The following is a 25154-nucleotide window of genomic DNA, read 5'->3' on the forward strand; positions in this document are numbered from 1 at the left end:
CTGAGGTACCAAACGATAGCATTGTCTAAACCTGGGTACACTTCAGTATATCGACATGTACTCTGGGTGCATTTCGATAGTACCCCAGTCGACAACCATTAACATGTTTTTGCTACACTTTGACCCTAGTTCATGACTTTTGTTTTATGTATCCATTAGTGTAATGAGCTTCTCTTGAATGAGCAAAAAACCAGCAACTCACGGGTAGTGCAAAATAGTACACCAAATCCCACCAGCCAATGTTATTTCTTAAAGATTATTTTTTTTTGTTTGTTGCTGCAACAGAATACATATACAGTAAGAATGGTTGGGAAGGGTTAAGGCAAGTCTTATACTCAGTGAGTATTTCAGATGAAGGTTAATTTGCAGGGCCAAGATGAAGGGGGCATCTAAATTGTGAATGTACCCGATTTTGCTATGAGTCCCGATTTATCTCAGGATCTTTAGTGGAACTGAATTTGCTCACTCCATTTTAAATAGAGTTAGTGCAAGTTTAATTATATTAAACAACTACCAAATTAAAATAAATTGATTTTGATAAGTAAGCACACATCTCCTTTCTTAAGTAATTAACTGTGCTGCTAAATTATATTTCTGTAAATGTTAATTGAAAAAGTTAAATTTAAAGTCATCTAAAGTGTCTGGTGTTTTTTGCTTTAATCTGGAGGAGTGTTAAGCTACAAATAAGTTCAATTATTTTGAAAAGCAGCTTCAAGTAAGACTTAAAATGAAAAATGATGGTCAGTTTTTCAACAGTTTGAATAGTGAACCTTTACGCTTTTGTCAGTGCAAATAAGTTCTGAACATCCCCCCCCCCCAAGACCTGCTTGTAAAAAGATGTTCTTCACAAGACACCTGTTGTGGTACACAAATAAACAAAGTTAGTGAGGGACAAGTATAGTCTGTTTGTGCCCTCACGTTACCTCCATGGCATGATAAGATGCCCCTTATCAGAATGTCCACCTTAAGTAACGCAGTGTTTCTCAGGACATCTGGCAGTAAGAGCAAAGTCAGTTAAGGCAGAATCCCTGTTTTAATTTCCAAGTCTCTGAAAATTGTTCATGACCAGCCATGAACCCCTGAGACCTCAAGTGATCGATGAGCCCAGGCAATAAATTGATGGAAAAACATGCACTGTCAAAGCAACAGTGTGCGAGGATGCAGGGTAAGGCATGCATGTAGACAGGAAGGCTTGCAGACGGGGCACAGGCACAAGTTAAAGGAAAGCATTCAGCATGGTTGCCAAATGTGCTTGGCTGAAAAGTTCTGAGGGCCATCAAGGTTGTCTCTTCCAGGGTCAGCCTGAAAATGAAGTATACCTAAACCCTTCAGAACAACTTGGGCAGAATGTGTTTACTAAAATACCGCAGCTCAATAGGATGCTGGCAGTACCCTTGTTTTACCAGTCTGTGGTTTCCATTGCTGAAAAAGGTGTGCACCAGTGTGCCAGCCACCAGCCTGTTGGATTTTTAAGTGACCAGAAATGGGGGTTTTGTGGAAGGCTGTACAAAAATGAAGGCAATGCTTTGAGGAACTTTGAGGAGCATCTGCTCATTGGATCAGGGCTAGGTAGAACTGACACGTTTTACCAGTGGAACCACAGGACACAGTGTAGTCCACTGACTGGAATTTCAACAGAAGGAACATTTGAAAAAAAAGTCAAAGGTACAGTAACCAAGATTTTTTATTTTTTTACTTTGTAAATCACTACAAATTAAAACACTAGATTTTTTAAAAAACCTGACCTTGTCTGTTTCAGACAGAATAATGGATTGTATTGTTTCATAGTAAACTATTGGAACATCAGCACAGTCTAATTTGGCAGTCTAATCATCTTGACTCAAGAACCCTTTTTTAAATTCCAAGGGATTACTACCAGGGTTTCCAAAGCTTACCAGGGACCTAAACCACCTAATCACGCCAGGTGGTTCAAGCAAATTGAGTTTGAATATATATATATGAACTGTGAGGACTGTATTCTAGCTTATTTGGAGAAATCTTTACATTCCGACTGCAAAAGGGATTAATTTAAATGAAAAGGACTGACCGAGAGTGGTCTTAATGGGGAGCTGTTCTTTATACTGGATGGACATAAAGAGGAAAGTTATTGTATTTATGCACAGATGTATGTATGTATATTTGTATGTATGTATGTGTGTGTGTGTGTGTGTGTATAATATACCACTGTTTTTTAGAAAGTAAAGGCTAGCTGTTACAATCTATTTCAGACTTTGTAACATTGCCTAGTTTGAAGGCCAACCAAAATAAATTAATTAGGGTAAGGTATGCTGTACTGTAATGTTCACTTATGTATAGGAGCCTGAATGTTGACTACCTACAGAACTAGTCTGATAATCGCATTCCCTTCGATGCCTTGATTTCCTTTGAAGTTAAATTCAGTCAAACCTCAAAAGCTTCTTTTCAGTAATGGCTGGTAGATATCCAGATAAATGTGTGAATCTTGGGGTTTCTGTTTGCCAGGGAATATATTTTAGGCAAGTGCTGTGAAAAGGCAGTATACATAAACAAAAACAAAAAAAATACAAATTCTGTGCAGTTCCACAAAGTGGGATTACAGACAAAATGTATGTTTGCCCCCCCCCCGTCACGTGGCTAACGGCTGTTTTTTTTTTTTTTTAAAGTAAATCCCTTTGACACTAATAGAAAGATTAGTGTGCTCCGTAGGCCGTCACCTCATAAAAAAGTTAAACTGGTATAAGAACCTTTTTTCATCAGATTTACCTCAGACACCCTGGCTATTCACAGATGTTTAGTGTTGATCGCTTTATAGCCTTATCGGAGTCTGTCTGAGGCGCAGTTCAGTCAGCTAACTTTTTAGGTTAAGTAAAATTGGGCACTCTGGATAATTTCATTGAAAATGCATAATGGGCTGGATTTATTAAGCTTTGTTCCATACAAAGTTGGCAGCATTTAAAAAATGGACAAAAAAAGTATTGTTTTAATGTGTCGAGGTAGAGGTAAACAATATTATTATAATGACTTTGGTGTGCATCAAATTGTTTCTTTCTGATTTTGATAACTTCTTAACGGCCTACATTACATCCCTGACAAAAGCTTGTTTAAACTTAGCTCTGATCCTTGTAGTACACTTGAAAATGTCTTGTATGCATACCTGCCACACTTACTACAGTGGATATGTAGGGATACAAATAGTAGTGTATTGCATTTTTGTGTAACTGAATTGAAAAATCTGTGCGTTCCAAAGACGTTGATGTTCAGAACACTGTCTTTTATTTTATTTATTTGGCAGAATACTTAATTAGGCCATTTTTTATTAATGTATGCCACTCCTGTTCAACTTCCGTCCTCTAGAATGTTTGTTCTTATTGTAAAATATTACATCTAGTGGAATCTTTAATCATATTTTTGTCTTGGTATAATTGCTTGCAGGGAAAGCCATGACCGTGAACTTGTCTTGTATGTAACATTGCAAGTTTTGATATCATTCAAGGGTCATATTTTTGTATTATTTAAAATCATCCGTTTGAAAAGAAAAAGAAAAAAAACTTGTTAGCATATAGTGAAAGTCCAAAGCTGTAGATCAGCCAATGGTCTTCTTATCTGCCATACGGTTAATACTGTAAAACATAATCAATATGACTGATAGCAGATTAGGATTAGGATGATACGAAGTAATTAGGAAAAGCACCAACAATGGAATCAGTACTCAGCAAGCAAGGAAACAAGCACGTGTTAAACCAGGTTTGGGGATTTCCCTTAATCCGGCTGTTGTGGTATCCTCCTTTCTGTTTAAGAGTTTGTTTAAAACAAACAAGAAAGAAAGAAACTGAGCTTAGTATAAGAAGTTTAAAAAACTATGTCATCGAGGTATGCATGTGTTTTCCAAAAAACGCTCCTGTGGCGATGTAACGGACTAGGTCGCAGTGTTTCTTTGTCTGGCGGACATCACTACCTGTCTGTCGTCTTACCAAGAATTAGTAACCATCGCAGATTAGAACCTCGGCCTGTCATAAATCTGCTTCCCAATTTGTTTGACTGACGGGGGGGTGGGGAGTTGACAGAGCTCCCATATATAAAGCAGATTCTAGCACCCAACATGCCGTACCACATATATGTAGAATTAGGTTGGAACGTTTTATTTGCCGTTTTCTTTTTTTTTTTTTTTAAGTAATTCAAATAACATTTTGAGAAGTAATTTAACCTTTTATACTTGCATTTATATATAAATATATATTTTTTATTAAGTCATCTTAATTGCTTGCAAAGTAGTACTCTTCATATTTCTCTTTTATACCACCATGAACTACTGCATGCAGGAAATGTACGATGTACACCATGCCACAGGTAGTAATTTCCTGGTGCAGCCAATAGACTACTGCATGCACACAGATGAGAGCCAGGGTTACAACAGTTGTGACGCGCAGGTTCTACAAAATAATGCATATATGGAGCAGGCCTGGGTAATGAATCAGCCTTATATCTGTAGTTACCCAGGAAACGTGTTTAAAGGTGAGCTCTGTAACATGGACATGGCCTTGAATCACTATCACCAGACAGAGTATTTCACAGATGGAAAAGCTGATTTTTCTCAAGTTCAGTGGGCGGCAGGGTCACCAAAAAAAGGTATGGCTTTGTGTTCAAATTGTTTATCAGTCGCAACAGCTTTGTAGAATTCAAAAACCGTTGGCATTTTTTGTGAAAAGATATAGGCAGTACTGTAGAAGAAGGATTCTTCCAAAATACTTCAATCTTAAATCTTTTTAGTAAGACTGTATAGTTCTGAAAGAGAAATATTTTTAATTTGAAAGGTTTCATTTTCTGTGTTTCAACATTTACTAATATTCAAAACAGGATTCAGAATCCTCACTTAAGTGATAATATTCTTGTCTCCTAAAATATAGATTTTAATTTCCTATATAAATACCAGTTTTGTTCTATGTTTACAGTTTAGCAATGTTTAACATTAACCTGTTCATATGCTGGTATAATGTGATATTTGAAAGTGTCTATTAGAAGCAAGCTTCTAAGGATAGACATGCATAGTTCTGGAAGTATTGCAATGAGTAACAAATTGAGTGGACATAATTACTTTCATCTATTAAAATTATTAAATATTACAACAGTGCTTCACAAAATTAAAGATGTACTTGGTGCTAGCATGCTTCAATTCAATTATGTAAATTGGATGGTGGCTTTTTAGTGAAAAAAAAAATAATGGCACAGAGAGGTTAGAATTAATACTCAATTCTGGATTGGCACACTTTCAGGTCTCCCAATTTAAAAGATTAAATCAGACTGGACACTAGAAAACAGCAACAACAACAACAAAAAATACTATATATATTTCTCTGCTGCTTTTGCATTATGTTCTCAAGTCTATCATTAATGGCTTGGAAAATTACACCCCACTTTTAATGTCTGCCCATTCCATTTAGCTATAATACATCCTTTTAAATAGAGAAAATGAATTCCCATTACATTGGACCATATGATCTATTTCTTGTCATTACAGTATTTCCCAACATGTTTTTGTTAACCCTGCAGTGTAGTTTTGTGTGTGTTTGTGTGTGTGTATGTGTGTGTATATATATATATATATATATATATATATATATATATATATATATATATATATATATATATAATATATAATTATTTTTTTTTTCCTAGGTAGTTATTGTTTTCCCATTGAATTGATGAATATGAAATGTTTGAGTTTGATGGATCCAGACCTCGGGACAGAAGGCTGTTCAGAGTGCCTGTCAACCCTCCTCCAGATCTTTATTGATCAATTATTGATTGTCTGTTAGATGTGTCTGAAGTGTAACTCATTAGCCCAAAGTACATGCACCCATTAAGCCACTATGAATTGTTTATCTATTTTGAATGAGACATTAGTCCACACTAACCCTTGCTTTTCTTCTCCCTTAGGTTTTTCCAATAGCATTTGGTTTAAGAATATGATATATACAGTACCATATGTAGCATCTTTTTGATCTCCTTCATAATAACTATCGTCTTGATCATGGCTTTGTGCTGAAGTCCTAACTCATTAAGTGAGTTTTGGGAGGAATTAAATAAAGATAAGTTTTACTGTATATCAAAGTCAACCGTTTTTAAACTATACAGTGGGGAAAACAAGAGTGTGTTTTCCTTTCATGTCCTGAACAAAGCATTGGTAATGTGACCTGCGCAGGGCAGACTCACCACCTTTTATTTTAGGTCTCTGACAATAGCAACATTTTATCCTTTCCTCATTATAGAAAAGTTTATTTCAAAACGAAGAAAAAATCTATGGAAAGTTAGTTTTAAGTTAATTAGCACTGAGTAAGTGTTGGCATTAAAATTTAATTTTCTATTTTTTTATAGGGTACATACCAAGTTATTTGGATAAGGATGAGTTGTGTGTTGTCTGTGGTGACAAAGCCACTGGGTATCACTATCGCTGTATCACCTGCGAAGGCTGCAAGGTAATTTTTTAAGCAAATTATGTAGCAACAGTATCTACTGACGTGCGTTCACAGTTTCAAAATAAAATTAGAGTGTACTGTGTGTATATATACAGTATAACACATACTTTACAAATAAGTTTTATAGTAAATATATTTCATTTTGTGATTATTTAAAGTCAGTTATATCTGTTAAACCTCTTTGCCATTTAGCCCACACTAACAGTTAACTGTGAGTAGAGATTGGTGTGTGGGTATGTGTACTGGTAATCAAGTATGTTTTCAAATTCATTTACATTTCTCTTTTTTTCTTTTGTTAATCCTTGTGTAGGGATTTTTCAGGAGAACCATCCAGAAAAACCTCCATCCATCTTATGCCTGTAAATATGAGGGGAAATGCATAATAGACAAAGTCACAAGAAACCAGTGCCAGGAATGCCGTTTCAAAAAATGCATTGCAGTTGGCATGGCAACAGACTGTAAGCTATTTCACTGTTCACATATTAATTCAGAGCCAGCGCTGGTCCCTAATCAATAAATACATGTGGTTTTGTTTAAAGGACCTTTAAAATGTGTTATTTAAATGAAAGTTTGTAGTTCTCTGACAGTATGTTTATATTGCTGCAATAACACTGCCTTAGTTTTGTCACAGTTCACTGTAAAATGTGTAAAAGATAGTAGCTGAACTTGAATAGAAGCCTTTCATCTGTTGTATTACGTACAGCATGTCACAGCACAATGTTATTAATCACAGGTATGTCTTTTAATAAATGGGACAGCGAAACATTCAAAGCATTCTGTTGAGCAGACATTTTACATTTGAATCTACAGTTTCATTCAGAAAATGTAGACTTAATTTGTGTACTTGTACGTTCTTGGCTAGTTTCCAGCTGCTGATCAAATCAAATAACCTAATAAAAGCCTACAAAGTAAATAAAAGGACTCCTGTATAAACTTAGCTTTTTTTTTTTTTTTTTTTTTTTTAATAGATTTTAAGCTCGGCAAATTCTGAGGGGTTGTTATTACTCAAAGCCTATTTAGGGTTAGTCCGCTTCAGATAGATTTTATATATTTAAAAAAAAAAAAAAAACTGGAAACATGTAGCTTGTGTAAAACATAAAATATGCTCCTTTTTTCTGAAAGTTTTTCCAGCAAACCTCCAATAAAAATATTACAAAACCATCGGTAATAAACTGACAGAGCATTCTTTTATGTGAGTGTGTTTATTTTGGTTTTTTTTTTTTGTAAATCTTTGTTCCTCACTCAAGTGGTTTTGGATGACGGCAAGCGGTTAGCAAAGCGAAAGCTGATAGAGGAAAACCGAGAGCGGAAGCGCCGCGATGAGATGCAGAAGACCGTTTGGAGCAAGCCTGATCCCAGCCAGGAGGAGTGGGAGCTGATCCGAGTGGTGACAGAAGCACACGTGACCACGAACGCACAAGGAAGCCACTGGAAACAGAAACGGAAATTTCTGGTTAGAAGCAACTCCTTACATCTGTTGTTTTTTCATTGTTTTGTGATAAATCTTCAAATGTTTTACGCTTTACTTTGGGTACTTGCCAATTTGGATATGCTTTGAGGTCAAAGTAACTATCTTAGGTTATGCCCCAATATCATTTGTACTTATTTCCATGCAAACACTGAAGCTGTTAATTAGGTATAGTAGTGGTTTTTTTTGTTCAATTTCTTAGTCCAGAGAGTTTTTACACGGTGAAATATAAAGTACCCAGAAGTAATGTGAATAAAAGTAATATAGTGGGCCTTTCGTTTTTTTAAAGGACATGACCTACAGTTTGCTTTAATTGCAAGTTTGTTTCAACAACAGTGGAAAGAGAAGCAGGCATCCAGGGTTTAAAAAAAAAAAAAAAAAGACAGTAAATTGCTTCAAACTGTGTTAGTTATTTTGTACATGTGTGCTTTCTTCTTTCTGCTTTATCTTTACGTTTCTTCCTGCTTTTTGTACATTCTCAGTGGCCATACTAACGGAGGCTTTTATACCTTCACAGCCCGAGGACATTGGGCAGGCTCCAATAGTGAATGCGCCAGAAGGAAGCAAAGTGGACATAGAAGCATTCAGTCAGTTTACAAAAATCATTACACCCGCAATCACACGGGTGGTGGACTTTGCCAAAAAGCTGCCTATGTTCTGCGAGGTAGGCATTCTCAATGTCTAGTATTGATGGTTAAGATATTTGTCATGAATCCTGCCTAAGGACAGTCTGCTGAAGCTCCATCCACGTACACATTATCTTGCATGTGTGGACGCTGTGCTCTTGAAGGTGATGTCCGCTGGATTAGATGTAAAACCAAGATCTGCTTTGCAGTCTGTAAATATCCATTGGCATCTGAAAAAGTGTATCCTGAAGGTGGCATTGGCAGCAGCATTTGTCTAAATAATTGACATTTTTATTTATTTGGATTAAATAAACTTAAATACAAATAAATCAAAACAAGTGTTATTCTACTTTCACCCCCATTATTGCAGGAGATTTTTTTTTTTTTTTTTTAATTTAAACAGTCAGTTGAATTGGGCCCTTTGTTATGTATTTCTCCCCTGTGTGAGCCAAGGCTTTTCATGTGGGTTTATTCATAACTAACCTTTCTGTGTTTTATCTTTCGCAGCTGCCATGTGAAGACCAGATAATCCTTCTGAAAGGCTGCTGTATGGAAATCATGTCCCTCCGAGCAGCCGTGCGCTACGACCCAGAGAGTGAGACATTAACACTCAATGGGGAGATGGCTGTCACCAGGGGGCAGCTGAAAAATGGAGGCCTTGGCGTAGTGTCGGATGCTATCTTTGACCTCGGCGTGTCTCTCTCCTCTTTTAACCTGGACGATTCAGAGGTTGCTTTGCTTCAGGCTGTAATTCTGATGTCTTCAGGTACACAATTTTCATTTTACATTTTTATATGCAAGATCCTTCTTAAATGATTTCTGAGTAGATTTTTTTTACATGTATTAAGCTCTAGAAAAAGAGAGACTTATTAGTTGGATGTTTAATTGTGATATATGACTCATTCGTGAATCAGGATGGTTCTTAACTACTTTTATCGGCATTGCAGCCCAGAGATAGTCATACAAGGTATCTATTCTGCTGACTGGGAGTATTGAGAGTCAGGTCATTTTTAGGGGGTAATCTTCAACAATCTGACAAAGTATTTTGTATTGTGCAGTTGCTGTCTGTAATATTGCACAGAAATGTTTATTACATTTTTTGTAATGCCTTGATGACAAATTTTTCTGTGCCATGATGACACTGTTAGTCCCCTCAATGAGAAATTATTATTTTGTATTTTAATTTGAAATTATAAATCCAATAAAACGGTTTTTCAAATGAAGTGCGTGAAGGGGACTCAGTAATTTACAGTTCTGATAACAACCATGAATGGGCTGACTGTGGGCTACAGAGGCTATATATAATATATAGTTGCGTTGCAAAGTGAAGAACTTATCTGAAGCAGCAGAGAGGAGCAGCAACTGGCTGTGGTTGAGGCAGAGGGATTCTGGTTGGGGATCTCAAGCACAATAGAAAGAAAGAAACGCTGATGTACAGGTAAGTAAGCTGGGCTGAGTTGAGTGGGAGACGGAGGGGGGCGATGCTGGGACGCCAGAATCACCGTCGAGCCCTCTTGAGGTGTTGTAGGCTAGTCAACGAAACACCGAGGATGGAAGGTGCCCACTTGAAGACCCCAAAGATGTACCCTACTTAGCTCAATCCAGACGATTGTCATGCTGATGCGCTGGGGAGACCGCATTGTGGTTGATCCCTGGAGCCAGCATTGCAGCCGATGTGTGTGCTGATGCGCTAGGGAGGCAAAATAAGCTGATCCCTGGAGCCAGCATTACACTTCAGCCATCAAGACCAGGCAGAAGGATATCTACATCATATGGAAGGAAACGCAAATGGATGGAGACACAGATGGATCACATTAGTTTACTGTAAAGCTATGTCTTAGTTGGTGCTTATCTTGGCGAGAGCCGGGTTCAAATCAGCATGAAGTTGTAACATCTACTCTCATGTAACGGAAATCATAATCTTAACATTTAGTTTTGAAGGACATGGCCTGTAGACATAGTTCTCTCCTAAAAGCCCTTATTGATAATGCTAAATGAATGCTAAATATAATCCATGTTTATTTTCACACTGAAAAGGTTTTTACCTAATTGCAATTACCCAATGGTGACTGAATTAGTGAGGATTAGGGACAGTTCATTTCATGATTGTTGGAGATTACTGCATTTACCAAAAGGAAACCCCTAATAAAGAGATTACATGGGAGTACAAATTTTGGTATCAATTTTAACATAAAGAAACTATTGACTGTAGAAGTTATGTATAGGAAGCCCTTTCAGTTACAGTGCCGAGAAAAAGTTTGTGAACCCCAATGATAATTATGGAAATTCCATAGTTTTACCATGATAGCCGCCTTGAATATTTTCTTAAATATCCAATAGGGTTTATATTAAGCAATTCCATGTATTTTATTATTATTATTTATTTTTTAGCAGACGCCCTTATCCAGGGCGACTTACAGTTGTTACAAGATATCACATTATTTCACATTATACAGATATCACATTATTTTACATACAATTACCCATTTATACAGTTGGGTTTTTACTGGAGCAATCTAGGTAAAGTACCTTGCTCAAGGGTACAACAGCAGTGTCCCCCACTGGGGATTGAACCCACAACCCTCCAGTCAAGAGTCCAGAGCCCTAACCACTACTCCACACTGCTGCCCTTAACAAACAAAAATGATGTATGAATTAGACAAACAATGAGTAATTAACATTCAGGGTATGTGAAAAAGTAAGTGAACCCCATGTTTTATCAGCTCAATTAAGGGGATAATTAGAATCAGGTGTTTAAATAATTGGGTAGATCTTCAGGGGTGAGTTTGGGAGGCCCCACTCTACATAAAGATCAGAAACTTTGTGAGTTTGGTCTTCACCATACAGGTGTGTGGAAACACGTCATGCCACGATAAAAAGAAATCTCTGAGGACCTCAGAAAAACAGTTATTGATGCTCATCAGTCTAGAAAGGGTTACAAAACCATTTCTGAAGATTTGGGACTCCACCAAACCACTGTCAGACAGTCTACAAATGGAGAAAGTTCAAGACCACAGTCACTCTACCCAGGAGCGGTCGTTCTACCAAAATCTCTCCAAGAACAAACCGGAAAATCATCAAGGAAGTCACAAAGAACCCCAGAGTAACATCCAAGGATCTGCAGGCCACTCTCGCCTTGGCTAATGTGAGTGTTCATGACTCAACTATCAGAAAAAGACTGAACAAGAATGGTGTTTATGGAAGGATAGCCAGGAGGAAACCACTGTTCTCTAAAAAGAACATTGCTGCCCGTCTGAAGTTCGCCAAAGAGCACATAGATGATCCACAAGATTCTGGAACAATGTTCTCGGACAGATGAGTCAAAGGTAGAACTTTTTGGCCTGAATGAGAAAATTTGTTAGGCGAAAACCAAACACTGCGTTCGAACACAAGAACCTCATCCCAACCGTCAAGCATGGTGGTGGAAGTGTGATGGTTTGGGGTTGCTTTGCTGCCTGGACGGCTTGCCATCATTGACACAACCATGAATTCTGCATTGTATCAGAATATTCTAGAGGAGAATGTCAGGCCATCCGTCCATGAGCTAAGCTGAACCGAAAGTGGGTCATGCAGCAAGACAATGATCCTAAACATACAAGCAGATCTAAAAAAGAATGGCTGCAGAAGAAAATGCGTTTTAGAATGGCCTAGTCCGGACCTAAACCCCATTGAAATGTTGTGGCAGGACCTGAAGGGAGCTGTCCATGCAAGGAAGCCCTCAAATGTCACAGAGTTGAAGCAGTTCTGTAAGGAGGAATGGGCCAAAATTCCTCAAAATCAATGTGAGAGACTGACCAACAGTTACAGGAAACGCTTAGTTGAAGTCATTGCTGCTCAAGGGGGTGCCACCAGTTACTGAATCTAAAGGTTCACATACTTTTTCACACATGGATATTGAATGTTGAATTATTTGTGGATAAATAAATGTTGAAAAAGTATCATGTTTTTGTGTCATTTGTTAATTAGGTTATCTTTATCTATTATTAGGACTTAGATTAAGATCTAATAACATTTTAAGTTTGAAATATGTGAAAATCATAAGGGGTTCACAAACTTTTTCTCGGCACTGTATAAAGAAAATAGTTACTTAACTCCCTCTCTTACGAGTTTGAAGTCCTTTTAATGAACAAACTACACATGTACTGCTTTTAAACTCAATGTGTTAATTTGCCTATATATTTCTATTTTGGAAGTAAGATGTTGGTTCGCGTTTCTCAAACAAACAAAAAAGATTTACTGTTTTATATTAAAGTATGTACTTTATGTATTTATTTCATTTTTGCAGATCGTCCTGGTCTTGCAAGTGTGGAGACAATTGAAAAATGCCAAGAACAGTTTCTTCTGGCATTTGAGCACTACATAAACTATCGCAAACACAACGTCTCTCACTTCTGGCCCAAACTCTTGATGAAGGTGACAGACCTGCGCATGATCGGAGCGTGCCATGCCAGCAGGTTTCTGCACATGAAGGTGGAGTGCCCTACAGAACTTTTCCCCCCGCTCTTTCTGGAAGTGTTCGAAGACTGAGAACAAGTGGAATAAAGAAATAAAAGTCTGCTTTTCGGCAACCGTTCTGAACTGCTTTTAGCACTACTGAATGTTATTTCTTTCCATAGTGTAGGATAGTTTCTGGATGAAAACATTCCTTTAATGCGGGTACATGTGAATATCGAGTTTCTCTTGTAGAGTATATGTTGCTAAGTAATTGTGATTTTTTTTGTTTGTTTTTGTTTTGTGTAGTCTTTTACTAGTATGTGGTCATCAGAAGAAACTGAGAATTAAAAATCATTAGCATGTGGTTTGTGAATTACCAGAACATACCCACATTATGCAGATGTATTTAAGAAGTCAATCTGCCGTATGATTCCACCTCCATTCAACCAGTACCCACCCCCAAAATCCTTTCCTGTTTTGCACAAACACAGACAAAAAAAACAACTAACACTATTTTTCTGAATACACATACTAAGTGTGTACCAAAAAAAAGCCATATTTTCCCTGTGATTCTAGTAACTGCTAGAAAACTAGCTAACAAAACCTCTGTTTGCATCAGACAATTTGCAGATATATTGGTAACATCCTCTTGTCTTGTCAGTGTACATACACACCTGACAATTATCCAGACTGGCAATTTAGTGCCCGCAGCAATACTAAACCCTGAAACGTATTTCTTTTTAACGCAAGTAGTGAAGAAATATTCTCTTCTCTGACTTTAAAAAGCAGTTTGAATCTTTTTCTTTACAAAAACTGTATTTTATTATCAACTGTTTGAGTTAACTATTTGCTTATTGCTAAAGTACAAAAATCTAAAACTTTATGGTGCCAAATATGGGAGAGTGAATATTTCAGCTCCTAAAAACATTTATGCACACTGGCCCAGGTGGTGTGCTTTGACCTGTTTTATTAAAAAGGTCTCATTGCTTGTTTGATCAGCCAGGATGTAACAGACGAATACGCAGTTCAGTTTACTATTGCTCATGTATATTAGTGTGGCTGCCGACCACTACTTGCCAGATAACCTTCATGCAGTAGAGTGTTAATATTCATGTATAGGAACTCTAAATTCCATGTGTCATATTTTTCTAAATGTATAAATCATAATGGATTTATTAAGGCAGTGCTTCTGCCAATGCTGAGTTTAGTTTTTTTTTTTTTTTTTTTTTAAATGGCTAAACATAATATACCATTATTCAAGATTATTTGTTCTGAGAATTTTAACCAGCAAAGCATGGCTAAATTAAGGACATAATATACTGTACCTTGGGTTAACAAAGCACTCTGTAGCTACATTTTTATATCAAAGATGTAGCATTTTTTTATCCAGCAAAATCTTAATTATCCTATGCATTTTATTAAATCAAATTGAGGGAGGGAGGGGTCTGTAAGATACAGACTGGTATTGTTTTGTAACAGGTTTGAGATTGATAAGGGGGCATTATCTGGCTGCTGACAAGTCGATTTCTTTAACTGAGTGCAGCTGCTGTTTGCAACCCCCAAGGTCTACAGACCTGATGGCTGCTAATGTAATATTACCCTGTTATAAGAATGAAAAAATGGTTAAACTGGTATGGATTTTCACCATCTCAGTTTATTTATTCCTAAAAGCCGCTTTTGATTTACGTTTAATTGAAGATGGCTTTTATAACACTAGAACAACATTATGAGAATGTTTTGTTCACTGGCAACTGCACACATATGTTTTAATGCACAGACAATCAGACAGTAAAGCTAAGAGGTGTTTCACATGGTTAAATGTAACCATAAAATGTAATATATATTTATATAGCAAATGAAAAAAAAAACACTATTTAGGTATCAGTGATGTAATGCATGTGTTGAATTGTTGATCAAAGAATGTTGTATATTTTGGATAAAAAAAAAAATGTTTAAAAGGCCAATGTGGGTATTGGCTTTTAAAGCATTGAGTTACTCAAAATATTCAAAATGCACCATGAAAAAGCTATTTTACAATATTGAGGATAAAGGTTTGTATATTTTCCAAAGCAGAAGTTATTTTCTACAGATATTTTATGCATATAATGGGCTCTTCGATGAGATCTTTTCATGAGTTTTTAGTATATGAACATTATACAGATCAGATACGTGTTCATTTTAAATTCATCAATATTTGTTTCCAATCTTTTTTAGCATTCCAGAAAAAAATGGGTATTGTACAAGGCTATCAAATAGTGTTGGTTTTCAAACTAAAAAACAAACAATTTGACAGCTGTGAGGCTTGCCAGGATCAAAACTAATAAAGTTGGGATTAACAGTTACATTGTTAAACCATCGCACAAGAGGATCTGAGATAAACTCTTTACTAAGTGGCTCTAGCACCTCCTTACAGAAACCCTTGGATTTTACCAGCCATAAAACTGAGATCCAGTTTAGCAAAACAGCAATCCTAATATTTGAGTGTAAAATTATAAATGCTAATTGTTTTGTACCAAATAAAATACTTTGTTGCACAGGCATGTTGGTTTACAGCAATGTTAGAAATGATAGTTGTAACGCATTGGGGTTGAACAGTTAAGTATAAAGTTGCACTATTAAGAATTCTTTGTTTGCACTTAAATGTAAATTGGCTGTGAAAATAAAGATGGATTGGAAAACATTTGTTTCTCTTTTTGTTGTCTATTCGAATGTCTTAAATGTTACAACAAATGTTCAAAATCTATGACCACAATTAACTCAAGGTTTTCAAAAGTATTTTATTCTTATTAGCATTATTTCATTTTTGTGTTTTGTAGATATAGATTTTCAAATCCCAAATGTTAGTCAATAGAAAAGGGATTCCACTTGCCATGCAGTATATATCAACCAATCAGTAACAAAATAAGCTTAAATTGTTAACAGTTTACTAACAAACAAGGATGCTTAAAATAGTGACGAGATGTGACAAAAAAAGGTATGATGCTCTCAGATCGACAGTACCTGTATCAAAAAGACTGAAAAAAAATTAATTAAGCACACTGATTTATAGTATACAGCAGGTTTTTAAATTGGTTGCAAGATTTCAGGTAAATATCAGTTGTTAAATTGGAGAACCTTTTTTGAAGCACATAAATTTAAGCTGCCTATAGCACGTCAGATGTTCTTCATAGGCTACCTAGTACTTAACTGGCTATTTATAAGAAAGGATGGAAGCTAAGGACTGAGCTCCATGCTGGGCATATGGTCTTATAATTTTCACCCTTCACACACCGCTCAGTCACGCAGGGTCTAAGCTAAGTTAACACCTAGTCAGCTATTCAAGATGTTTTTGCACGTGGCACTTGATTTGTAAGCCTGGCTCTATATTAGTTGGCTAGCTCTATAGCAAATAGTATTTTCTAAAGCATGAAGTGCCCACAGCAACATACATTAGTGACTCTATTTTTAATCCCTCACACTCACCAGGGAGGCTTGAGAGAAAGAATGTGAGAGGTGGGGATGTAAGCCTGTTAATGTAGCTGTGTCTAATTGACTTTAAAACTAGCATAGCTGTAGAAGTACGACTTTGGCCATTGTATTTCAACAACTGTTTAGGAAAAACAAGTATTTAAAGTGCTTTTTTAAGATCAATTATAAGTGTACAACATATCTGGTTGCAATCTAAAATATGTGAAAATGTGTGCGTTTCAGGACAGTAGAAAACAAGAATACATCGAAAAGCTAGCAGAGACTTTTGTTTCTAAAATCTGTTTGGATGCTTGAATTGATCCCCCCTCCCCAAAATGTTCCCCTCTCATAAATGAAGCCAGCATTAATCCCTGAATAATATATTTTGTATTTTTTTATGTGACTATGCTTTTCAATTTGCTATGTTTTACATAGCCTTAAACTTGAATTCATCCAGTGGTCAGTTCCAGTTTAGAATACTGAATGCATTATGTATGCAAGCATATGAAGATGGCCACACTGCAATGTTATTGGCATTACAATTTTGGGAAGAAGAAACAAGTAACTCTTCTTCATGAAAGCAAACTGAAAATGCCAGGTTGCCAAAATAATAATAATAAAAAAATATGTACAAAGAAAAATAAGGGTAAAATAAATACTATCTAAATGAGAATTCCTCTTAAATTCATTTAGCAGACACTTTTATCCAAAGCAACTTACACCTCTAACCTTCGACCAGATATTGTCTTGTGGTCTGGATCAGCACGCCTTGTTCACCTGGTAGAGTTAACAGTGCCATGGGAGGATGCTGTAGATGAGGCGTATGAGAGGAAGAAACTGCGGTATGCTCAACTAGCCACTGAAGCGGAACAGCGAGGATGGAGAGTCCGGGTTTACCCAGTGGAAGTGGATTGTAGAGGATTTGTGGCACACTCTACAACCCGGTTTCTCAGAGACGTCGGATTCAGTGGCCAAGAGTTGCGTCGCACAGTGAAGAACTTATCTGAAGCAGCAGAGAGGAGCAGCAACTGGCTGTGGTTGAGACGGAAAGATTCTGGCTGGGGATCTCAAGCACAACAGAAAGAAAGAAACGCTGATGTACAGGTAAGTAAGCTGGGCTGAGTTGAGTGGGGGACGGAGGGGGGTGATGCTGAGACACCAGAATCACCGTCGAGCCCTCTTGAGGTGTCGTGGGCTAGTCGACGAAACACTGAGGATGGAAGGTGCCCACTTGAAGACCCCAGAGATGTACCCTACTTAGCTCAATCCAGACGGTTGTCATGCTGATGCGCTGGGGAGGCCGCACTGTGGTTGATCCCCGGAGCCAGCATCGCAGCCGTTGTGTGTGCTGATGCGCCAGGGAGGCAAAATAAGCTGATCCCTGGAGCCAGCATTACACTTCAGCCATTAACACCAGACAGAAGGATATCTACATCATCATATGGAAGGAAACGTAAATGGATGGAGACACATATGGATCACATTAGTTTACTGTAAAGCTACGTCTTAGTTGGTGCTTATCTTGGCGAGAGCCGAGTTCAAATCAGCATGAAGTTTTAACATCTACTCTCGTGTAATGGAAATCAGAGACTAGGAGGTGAACTATATGTCAACAATTGCTGCTGCAGAGTCACATACAATAGGACCTCGGTTTTATGTCTCATCCGAATAGAAATACTTGTTTTTACACTTTATTCTTTCGTTTCAAATACACATCTCTGACCTCCATTTTCAGTACAGTATTAAAATGTTTCAAGGGTCAGAGGTTAATGTTCTTTTGAAACTGTTCTGAGACAATGTGAATTTTTTTTTTTTTTTTTAGCATTTTGTTAATTCACAATCTAAATTCAAATCTCCATGTTTTACAGTAAGAATGTTATTGCATCAAGTGATAGTCTAACATTCTCCCTCTGTAATCTTTATGTTAATCCCTAGGTACTCATTTTGATTGAGGTCCTAAAAAGGTTAATACTGGTGAGCGTAGATAGATTTTGTTATGATTTGGAGAGTTTAGTATTCTGTACTGTTAATGCATTTTGAAGAAAGGTAGGAAATTAAAGGATCAAGGCAGACAGCTGCAAGTAGAAGCATGTATCTGCCAAAGGTAAGGTGTAAAACCCAGGAAAATGAAATCTAAAACATTTTACACTTTAAATGTTGTGGAAAACATCATTAAAGATACATATTAAGAAAAAGAGGATGCAATTAAGGAGACCAGCTCAATGAGTGAAACAATTTTATACCTCTATAATTGCTAACTTTTACCTTCTGTGGAAAATGTGTTCTTTCCAAACCAGGACCTATATTTTTCACTGTGGATAAAATGCAAACAAACTGCCCACTCCGTAGTAAATGTATGCCCACATTAGAAAATCTGGCTCAATGATCTTTGTTCTAGCATAGGTGGACCGAATGGCCTTTTCCCGTTCTTGAATTTCTTATGTTCTTATGTAACCATTAATCGTTTAACTGAACCAAATAAACCTCCATCCAGGTCCAAAAACCTTGCTTGTCTTCCCTTAAATGCAAGTGCATGTTTCAAGAAGCTGGATCAGGACTCTTTACTGCCATGTTGCCCAGTTATGTGGCAGGCAATGCCCACTGACAGATATATCCAGGTAGTGGAATTCACTGGTCGCTTACAAGGGCTTGATTAGTGCAGAATAAGGGGGATTTAATTTGAGGAACGGGGGTGCTTGTGTAACACAGAATTACAGACATAAAGCTGGATAGCTTGAGATGAGAAGAGCTGGACAAGACAACGACATATAACACTCTGACCTCTCACGTCTCACCGGGTCAGGCAGCATCCTCTGGCTGCTGGCCGGCTATTGAGAATGCGAGACAGAACAAATAAGGACAAAGCTCTCAGTCCAGGTCGGAACCAGGCTAGCTGCTGGACGAACAAGGAGAATGGGAAGACAAACATAAAAGACACTCTCGATGAGAGACATAAAAGACAAAGGGATAGATCCGTCACTACTCAGTGCAGCATCCCCAGGCAGCATGGCTGGCAACTGGGCGGTGTGGAGAGACGAAAATAGAGAAACACCCCCCCCCCCCCCCCCCCCCCCCCCCGTGGCGGGGCCCGGCTCGGCAGGTGGTGACTCGGCCAGCCAGAAGGGGCAGAAAGGTGCTCGGACCTGAAAAGAAACTAGGTAGATGGGATAGCAAGGTTGTGACCTTGGTGAGGCTAGCGCATGAGCTGCAACAGGATAGTTGTGGCCGGGGGTCCCCTCTAGTCGACGAGGAACCGCCGGGGACGGCAGTGACTTGGGCAGGAGGCTGAAAATCACTTCCCCCCCCAGAGGGATCCCTGTGCGGACAGAGAGGTATTAGAAATAAGAGGAAGTGGAGGAGGAGGACAAAAACAAACACAGATGAAGGACGGAAGCAGTGCTGGGTGTATAAATAGAAAAGAAGGAGCGATTGACATGCAAGCTACCTAACGGAATTGCCCATACCGCTCTGGTCACGCCCTTTTTTACCTGACCAAACAGAGCAGCGCAAGCTATTGGCAGAGAGACTGGAACTTGATTGAAACTGAACTGCCCCTACCCCCGGAAGTAATTTGCATGGCTAATCCCGACCCCACTGAGAGCTGCCAGGGGGCTAAAGAAGCCAAATACACCATTGCTCGTGAAACATCAGCAAGTTGAGCTGTCTTGGTCACTGAAGCTCATGCCAAACGCACCCCAACAATCACCCCTCTTTCAAAGTCACTGAGGTCTCCTCTTGCAGCCATGCTAGCCATAATTATAGGCAACCAGGCCTGTCCAGCATTTTTATACATGACCCTAAGCATGCTGGGATGTTATTTGCTTAATTAACGCATGAGCCACACCTGTGTGGAAGCCCTTGCTTTCAATATACTTGGTGTCCCTCATTTACCCAGGTGTTTCAATTTTTTTGTCCACTACCTGTATATATATTTTTTATATAAATTTTGAATTGACAATTATTTTTTCTAATTTTCTCCCCAATTTGGAAAGCCCAATTATTTTTTTTATTTCAACCTGGCTTACCGCTGTCACCCCTGCACTGACTCGGGAGAGACGAAGATGGACACACGCGTCCTCCGAAACGTGTGCCGTCAGCCGTCTGCTTCTGTTCACTCTGCAGGCTCAGAGGTGCAGCGTCAGAGGACCATGCAGCTCTGGGCAACTTACAGGCAGACCCGTAGGCACCCGGCCAGTCTACAGGGGTTGCTGGTGCATGGTGAGCTGAGGACACCCTGGCTGACCTAAGCCCTCCCCACGCGGATGGTGCTCTGCCAATTGTGCGCCGCCCCCTGGGAACTCCCCTCCATGGTCGGCAGTGGAATAGCTTGGACTTGAACTGGGGATCACCAGGCTATAGGGCGCATCCTGCACTCCATGCGGAGTGTATTGGATGCGCCACTCGGGAGCCCCCCACTGACAGATATTAATGCCTATATGGGGAAATGGTACAAATGAGCAAAATAACAGAAATGTTGTATTCATTATGTGCAAGGGTTAGGCACCAATGTTCACTGGGACAATTTGGAACAGTTTTTCTTTTTTTCTTTTTTTTTTTTTTTTACTTGCATAAAAAACTGTCCCGGTTAGCCCAAATGGTGAACCTATATGAAACTCATCAGAAACCAGGTCTTGTTGCCTTACCAGTTTAAATGACCTACCACACAAGCTTCATCCCTCTCAAAATCATGCTTGGCACTGTGAACTTACATCACATTTTTCTACTGTTTGCCAGTATAAATATAATGAGCCACTCACTGGAAGTGTTATGTCTTTCACCTCTGCCTCTTTCCGTGAGCCGCAAACAGGGATGTAAAAGTACCATATTCTACTGCAGATAATGATGATCCTTCACAGCAAGCGCTTCTTGATGTGGTATAAAATTTTAAAAGGGTATGCGGTACAATTTCTTGTGAATTATTGAAGAAACCTCCAAAGTAAAAACTCCAACATAGGCCTTCAAATTCATAATATTGCTCAAAATAAAATGATACATTAATGTTTCTTTTCAACAATCCCAAGCACATACAATACATTTACAATGTATTAGTATTTGAACCATTTTAAATGTAATCCTGTTAAATAGATACAATAATTGTGTTGTGTCTATACATGGACAGTAATTCATACTTATTTTCAACATCAAAACCAAGCACTACTCAGGTAATTGGAAACTCGTGTACCAGGGTGTGATTAAATTAGAATCAACCAATCATTCTTATTCTAGAGTTATTTTATTATTCATGTTTAATATTGGTGTTGATTGTGCTGGACATTCCAAGTGGCAGATAAATGTATTCTTATTGGAGAGAAAACATTTATTGTGTGTATCTTTCCTTAGAAGCTACCATTAAGTTTCTCCCATTTCTACAGCAATGTTCTTGCTGCCCCCATTAGGCACAGCTTATAAATGACATGAAAAGCTCATTAGTTTCATTTGGGTTAAACTGTACTGTTCCGATTCTTCAGTGAGACTACAGCTCCCTCCAGCGGTTCATCAAAGCTACTGTGCCTATTTTTGTGAATTGTTTTCTAGGTTCTTTCATAACCATTGTTTGTCAGTTTAATTTTACTTTTACAAACGGAAACTGCATACTAAGTAAAAAACTGAAAACTGGACATTAATGTGGTCCACATAACATATGATTGGATTCTTTCATCATATACAGTCGCAGACAAAAAGTATTAGCACCCTACACTTACTATAAATACATGTTAAATACAAGCATTTAGTTAACATTAGCCACTAATTAATATGACAAAGACAAATATACACATGTTTAATCAGCAGTTTAACCAACAATCTTTATAAAAAATCAAAAAGCACTTAAGCAATTTTAAAATGTTCATGACAAAAGTATTGGCACCTTTACGTTAAAAGTTTGTTAAAATGTAATAGAACTAATTATATATATATATATATATATATATATATATATATATATATATATATATATATAAATTGATTGAAAACCATTACACAGTAATTCATCTGCATTATAATGTCAATAGCCAGAAAAAGAAGTCATTATTTCTAACGTTGAAGAAGAGCGTTTTGGCAACACAGCAGATGATGGTCAAGACAAAGGAGATGGATTCACGTTTGATAAATAGCACTCATACCAAACTACAACAAAGGAAATGGCTACAGAACAGTATCAAAGAAACATGGAATACCAAAATCCACAATCAGAGCAATAATCAAGAAATACCACAAAACAAATTCAACTGAAACACTTAGAAGTGGACGTCCAAAGAAAATTATGGGTACAGCAGGTAGGATAACTTTCCAAGCAGGTAAAACAATAATCCAAGATTAACAGCCAAGGATTTAAAAATGTAAAAGCATCAGGCATATAGTGCTCGAAATAACTGTACAAAGGCGCCTGCACAGAAGAGTTGTGTGCACATAGACCTCCCTGCAAACCACTTTTAAATAAAATGCATAAAACAAACCGTCTAAAATTTGCCAAGAAATATGAACAGGAATCTGAAGCATTCTTCAACAAAATGATCTGGCCCAATGAAACTGAAATATAACTTGGGCTTCTGTTTTTCGGGTTTTATAATTGTATTTTTCGGTGCTTATTTTTAGCTATTTTTGATTTTTATGTCTTTTTTTTTTCCTGGGCTTTCGTTTTTGATATACTGTATGAAATGTGTTTTCGGTTACTTTCCAAAATTCTTGGGTGTTTTTTTTGTGTCAAAACATGTATAGTAGTAACTTGACAGTACTTGCACTGTACTTGACAGTACCTTCTTTCCTTTGCTGTCTTCCACAACAAAATCCCTATGGTCACGGGCACATTCTTCTGGTGTTTTTTTTTGTGTAGGCATTTTTGTACATTTCACCACACTTCTGTTTTAAATCCTCCGTATCTTAACTGTAATATAGTTTGAAATCCCGCTAACAAGCCTCCATCCTGATTGTAATCTCATTTTAAATCTCGCAAGCAGAGTCGCCAGTAGAAATGTAGGAATGTGCTGTCATTCAGTAGTTGGGGCGGGTTTAAAGTATTGAGAACGAATCAATTATAGATGCAAGTCAGGAGGGCGGGACATTGCCCAGCAGCGCTGGGAAATGTATTTAATTTTTGTAGTAGGTTTTATTTTTTAATTGTAAAAGGGTAAAGTCAACGTGAATTGATTAACCATTTCCACAGTTTTTCCGGTTTTCTTCTGGTGTTTATTGGCTAGCTACCGATTTCATTTATTTTGTATCGAGGGTGTTTTTATCGAGTTTTATAGGTTAAAACCGAAAATCAGAAGCCCTAAATATAACTTTTCCTCAAAACTAGACCACAGTATGTTTGGAGAAAAAAAAGGAAAGTCAATAAAGAAAACCTTGTACCTACAGTTAAACATGGAGTTGGTTCGATCATGATATGGGAATGTTTTAGTAGTTCAGGGACTGGAGACATTTGTGTGAATGAATGCAGCCATATATCAAAACATTCTACAAAATACAATACCATCTGCTTGTCTGATTGGCAGGCAGTTTATCATCCAACACAACGACCCAAAGCATAGGGGCTAAGCCAACTGTGGAATTATTGAAGAAAACCAAGATATGCTTTGGACTGATCTAAAAAGAGCTGTAGCCAAACATTGTGTATCCAATCTGTCCAAGCTGAAGGACATGCAAGACAGAATGGGCCCAGATTTCACCAACAAGATGTAACATACTGGTTAAGAATTATCATAAACGCCTTAAAGCTGTAATAAAAGCAAAAGGAGGACACACAAAATACTAAAGCAGGGGTGCCAATACTTTTGTCATGAACAAATACTTTAAATGAAAAAAAATGAAGATTATTTGTTAAATGACTAGAAATTGTGTATTTTGTTTGTTTTATAAAAAAGTGGTTAAAGTTTACTAAATACTTGTCAATAGGGTGTCAATACTTTTGTCTGCGACTGTACTTGTACTGTCAAAACTTAATGTCACTTTAAAGGGTCATAAGGAGATAAGCGAAGTTAACTTGATTAGAGTTCACCAATAATCTGCATTAAAACACAGAACAAATATGGCTATTGTGCTGTGAAATTTCAAATACGGTTCTATATATTGCATAGGTTATAACTGAGTACATTTTCCATATACATTCTACTATACTGTACATGCACAACACACAAGAAAACTCTAAATATACACATTGTGTTTTCTGTATATTTTGTTATAATCATTCTTTCTTACCGTGTATCTAGAAGATTTGTACAACATTTTTTAGCAAACTCACTTGCATGTAAACCATACCCCTTACCTCATGATCTGAAGGTGGCTCCGAAAGGGAAGACTGAATCCCTTCTGTGTTAATTCCTATGGAAACCCCCTTACGGTGCGGTTCTTTATGAGTCCCAGGATATGGAACTTCTCTCAAAGATATGAGCTATTCAAACTGCTTTTTCAAGCAGTGAAGTTATAAAATTGAGAAACAAATGGATTTATGCCATTTAAAAAAAAACAAAGCTGATGCATTAACTGTTGTGCAAATCACCAGTCGCTAATAACATACAGCTATTGCAGCACAGATTATTGCTAAGGAATTATTTAGCATGTTTTTAATGTATTCTACTATTTCTAAATGATTTTAATACTAGTACCTGATTAGCAATCCTCCATGTCTAAAATATGTCATCAAGTCTCCTGTAGCTCAATCGTACTTTAAGTCTGTTTGCTGGTGGTGCCGGTTAAAAATTGTGGGTACTTAGATTGGAAGGCGGATAC

General features: G+C 37.6%; 1 protein-coding gene across 2 annotated transcripts; it reads left to right on the forward strand.

Moving 5' to 3' along the window:
* The first annotated feature begins 1026 nt into the window (after window positions 1-1026).
* On the forward strand, window positions 1027-15660 carry LOC117400391 (thyroid hormone receptor beta-A). Of its 2 annotated transcripts, none has more exons than XM_059022927.1 (7): window positions 1027-1665; window positions 6352-6452; window positions 6763-6910; window positions 7700-7905; window positions 8438-8584; window positions 9054-9312; window positions 12832-15660. In XM_059022927.1, the coding sequence occupies exons 1-7, from the start codon at window positions 1236-1238 to the stop codon at window positions 13071-13073; spliced, it is 1533 nt and encodes a 510-aa protein (XP_058878910.1). In that variant the 5' UTR covers window positions 1027-1235; the 3' UTR covers window positions 13074-15660. The 2 variants fall into 2 exon arrangements, with proteins under 2 accessions (XP_058878910.1, XP_033856178.1); XM_034000287.3 differs by lacking the exon at window positions 1027-1665 and adding an exon at window positions 4177-4605.
* Window positions 15661-25154: the final 9494 nt, after the last annotated feature.

Source organism: Acipenser ruthenus, chromosome 4 (genome assembly GCF_902713425.1).
Source record: "Acipenser ruthenus chromosome 4, fAciRut3.2 maternal haplotype, whole genome shotgun sequence".
Lineage (NCBI taxonomy): Eukaryota > Metazoa > Chordata > Actinopteri > Acipenseriformes > Acipenseridae > Acipenser > Acipenser ruthenus.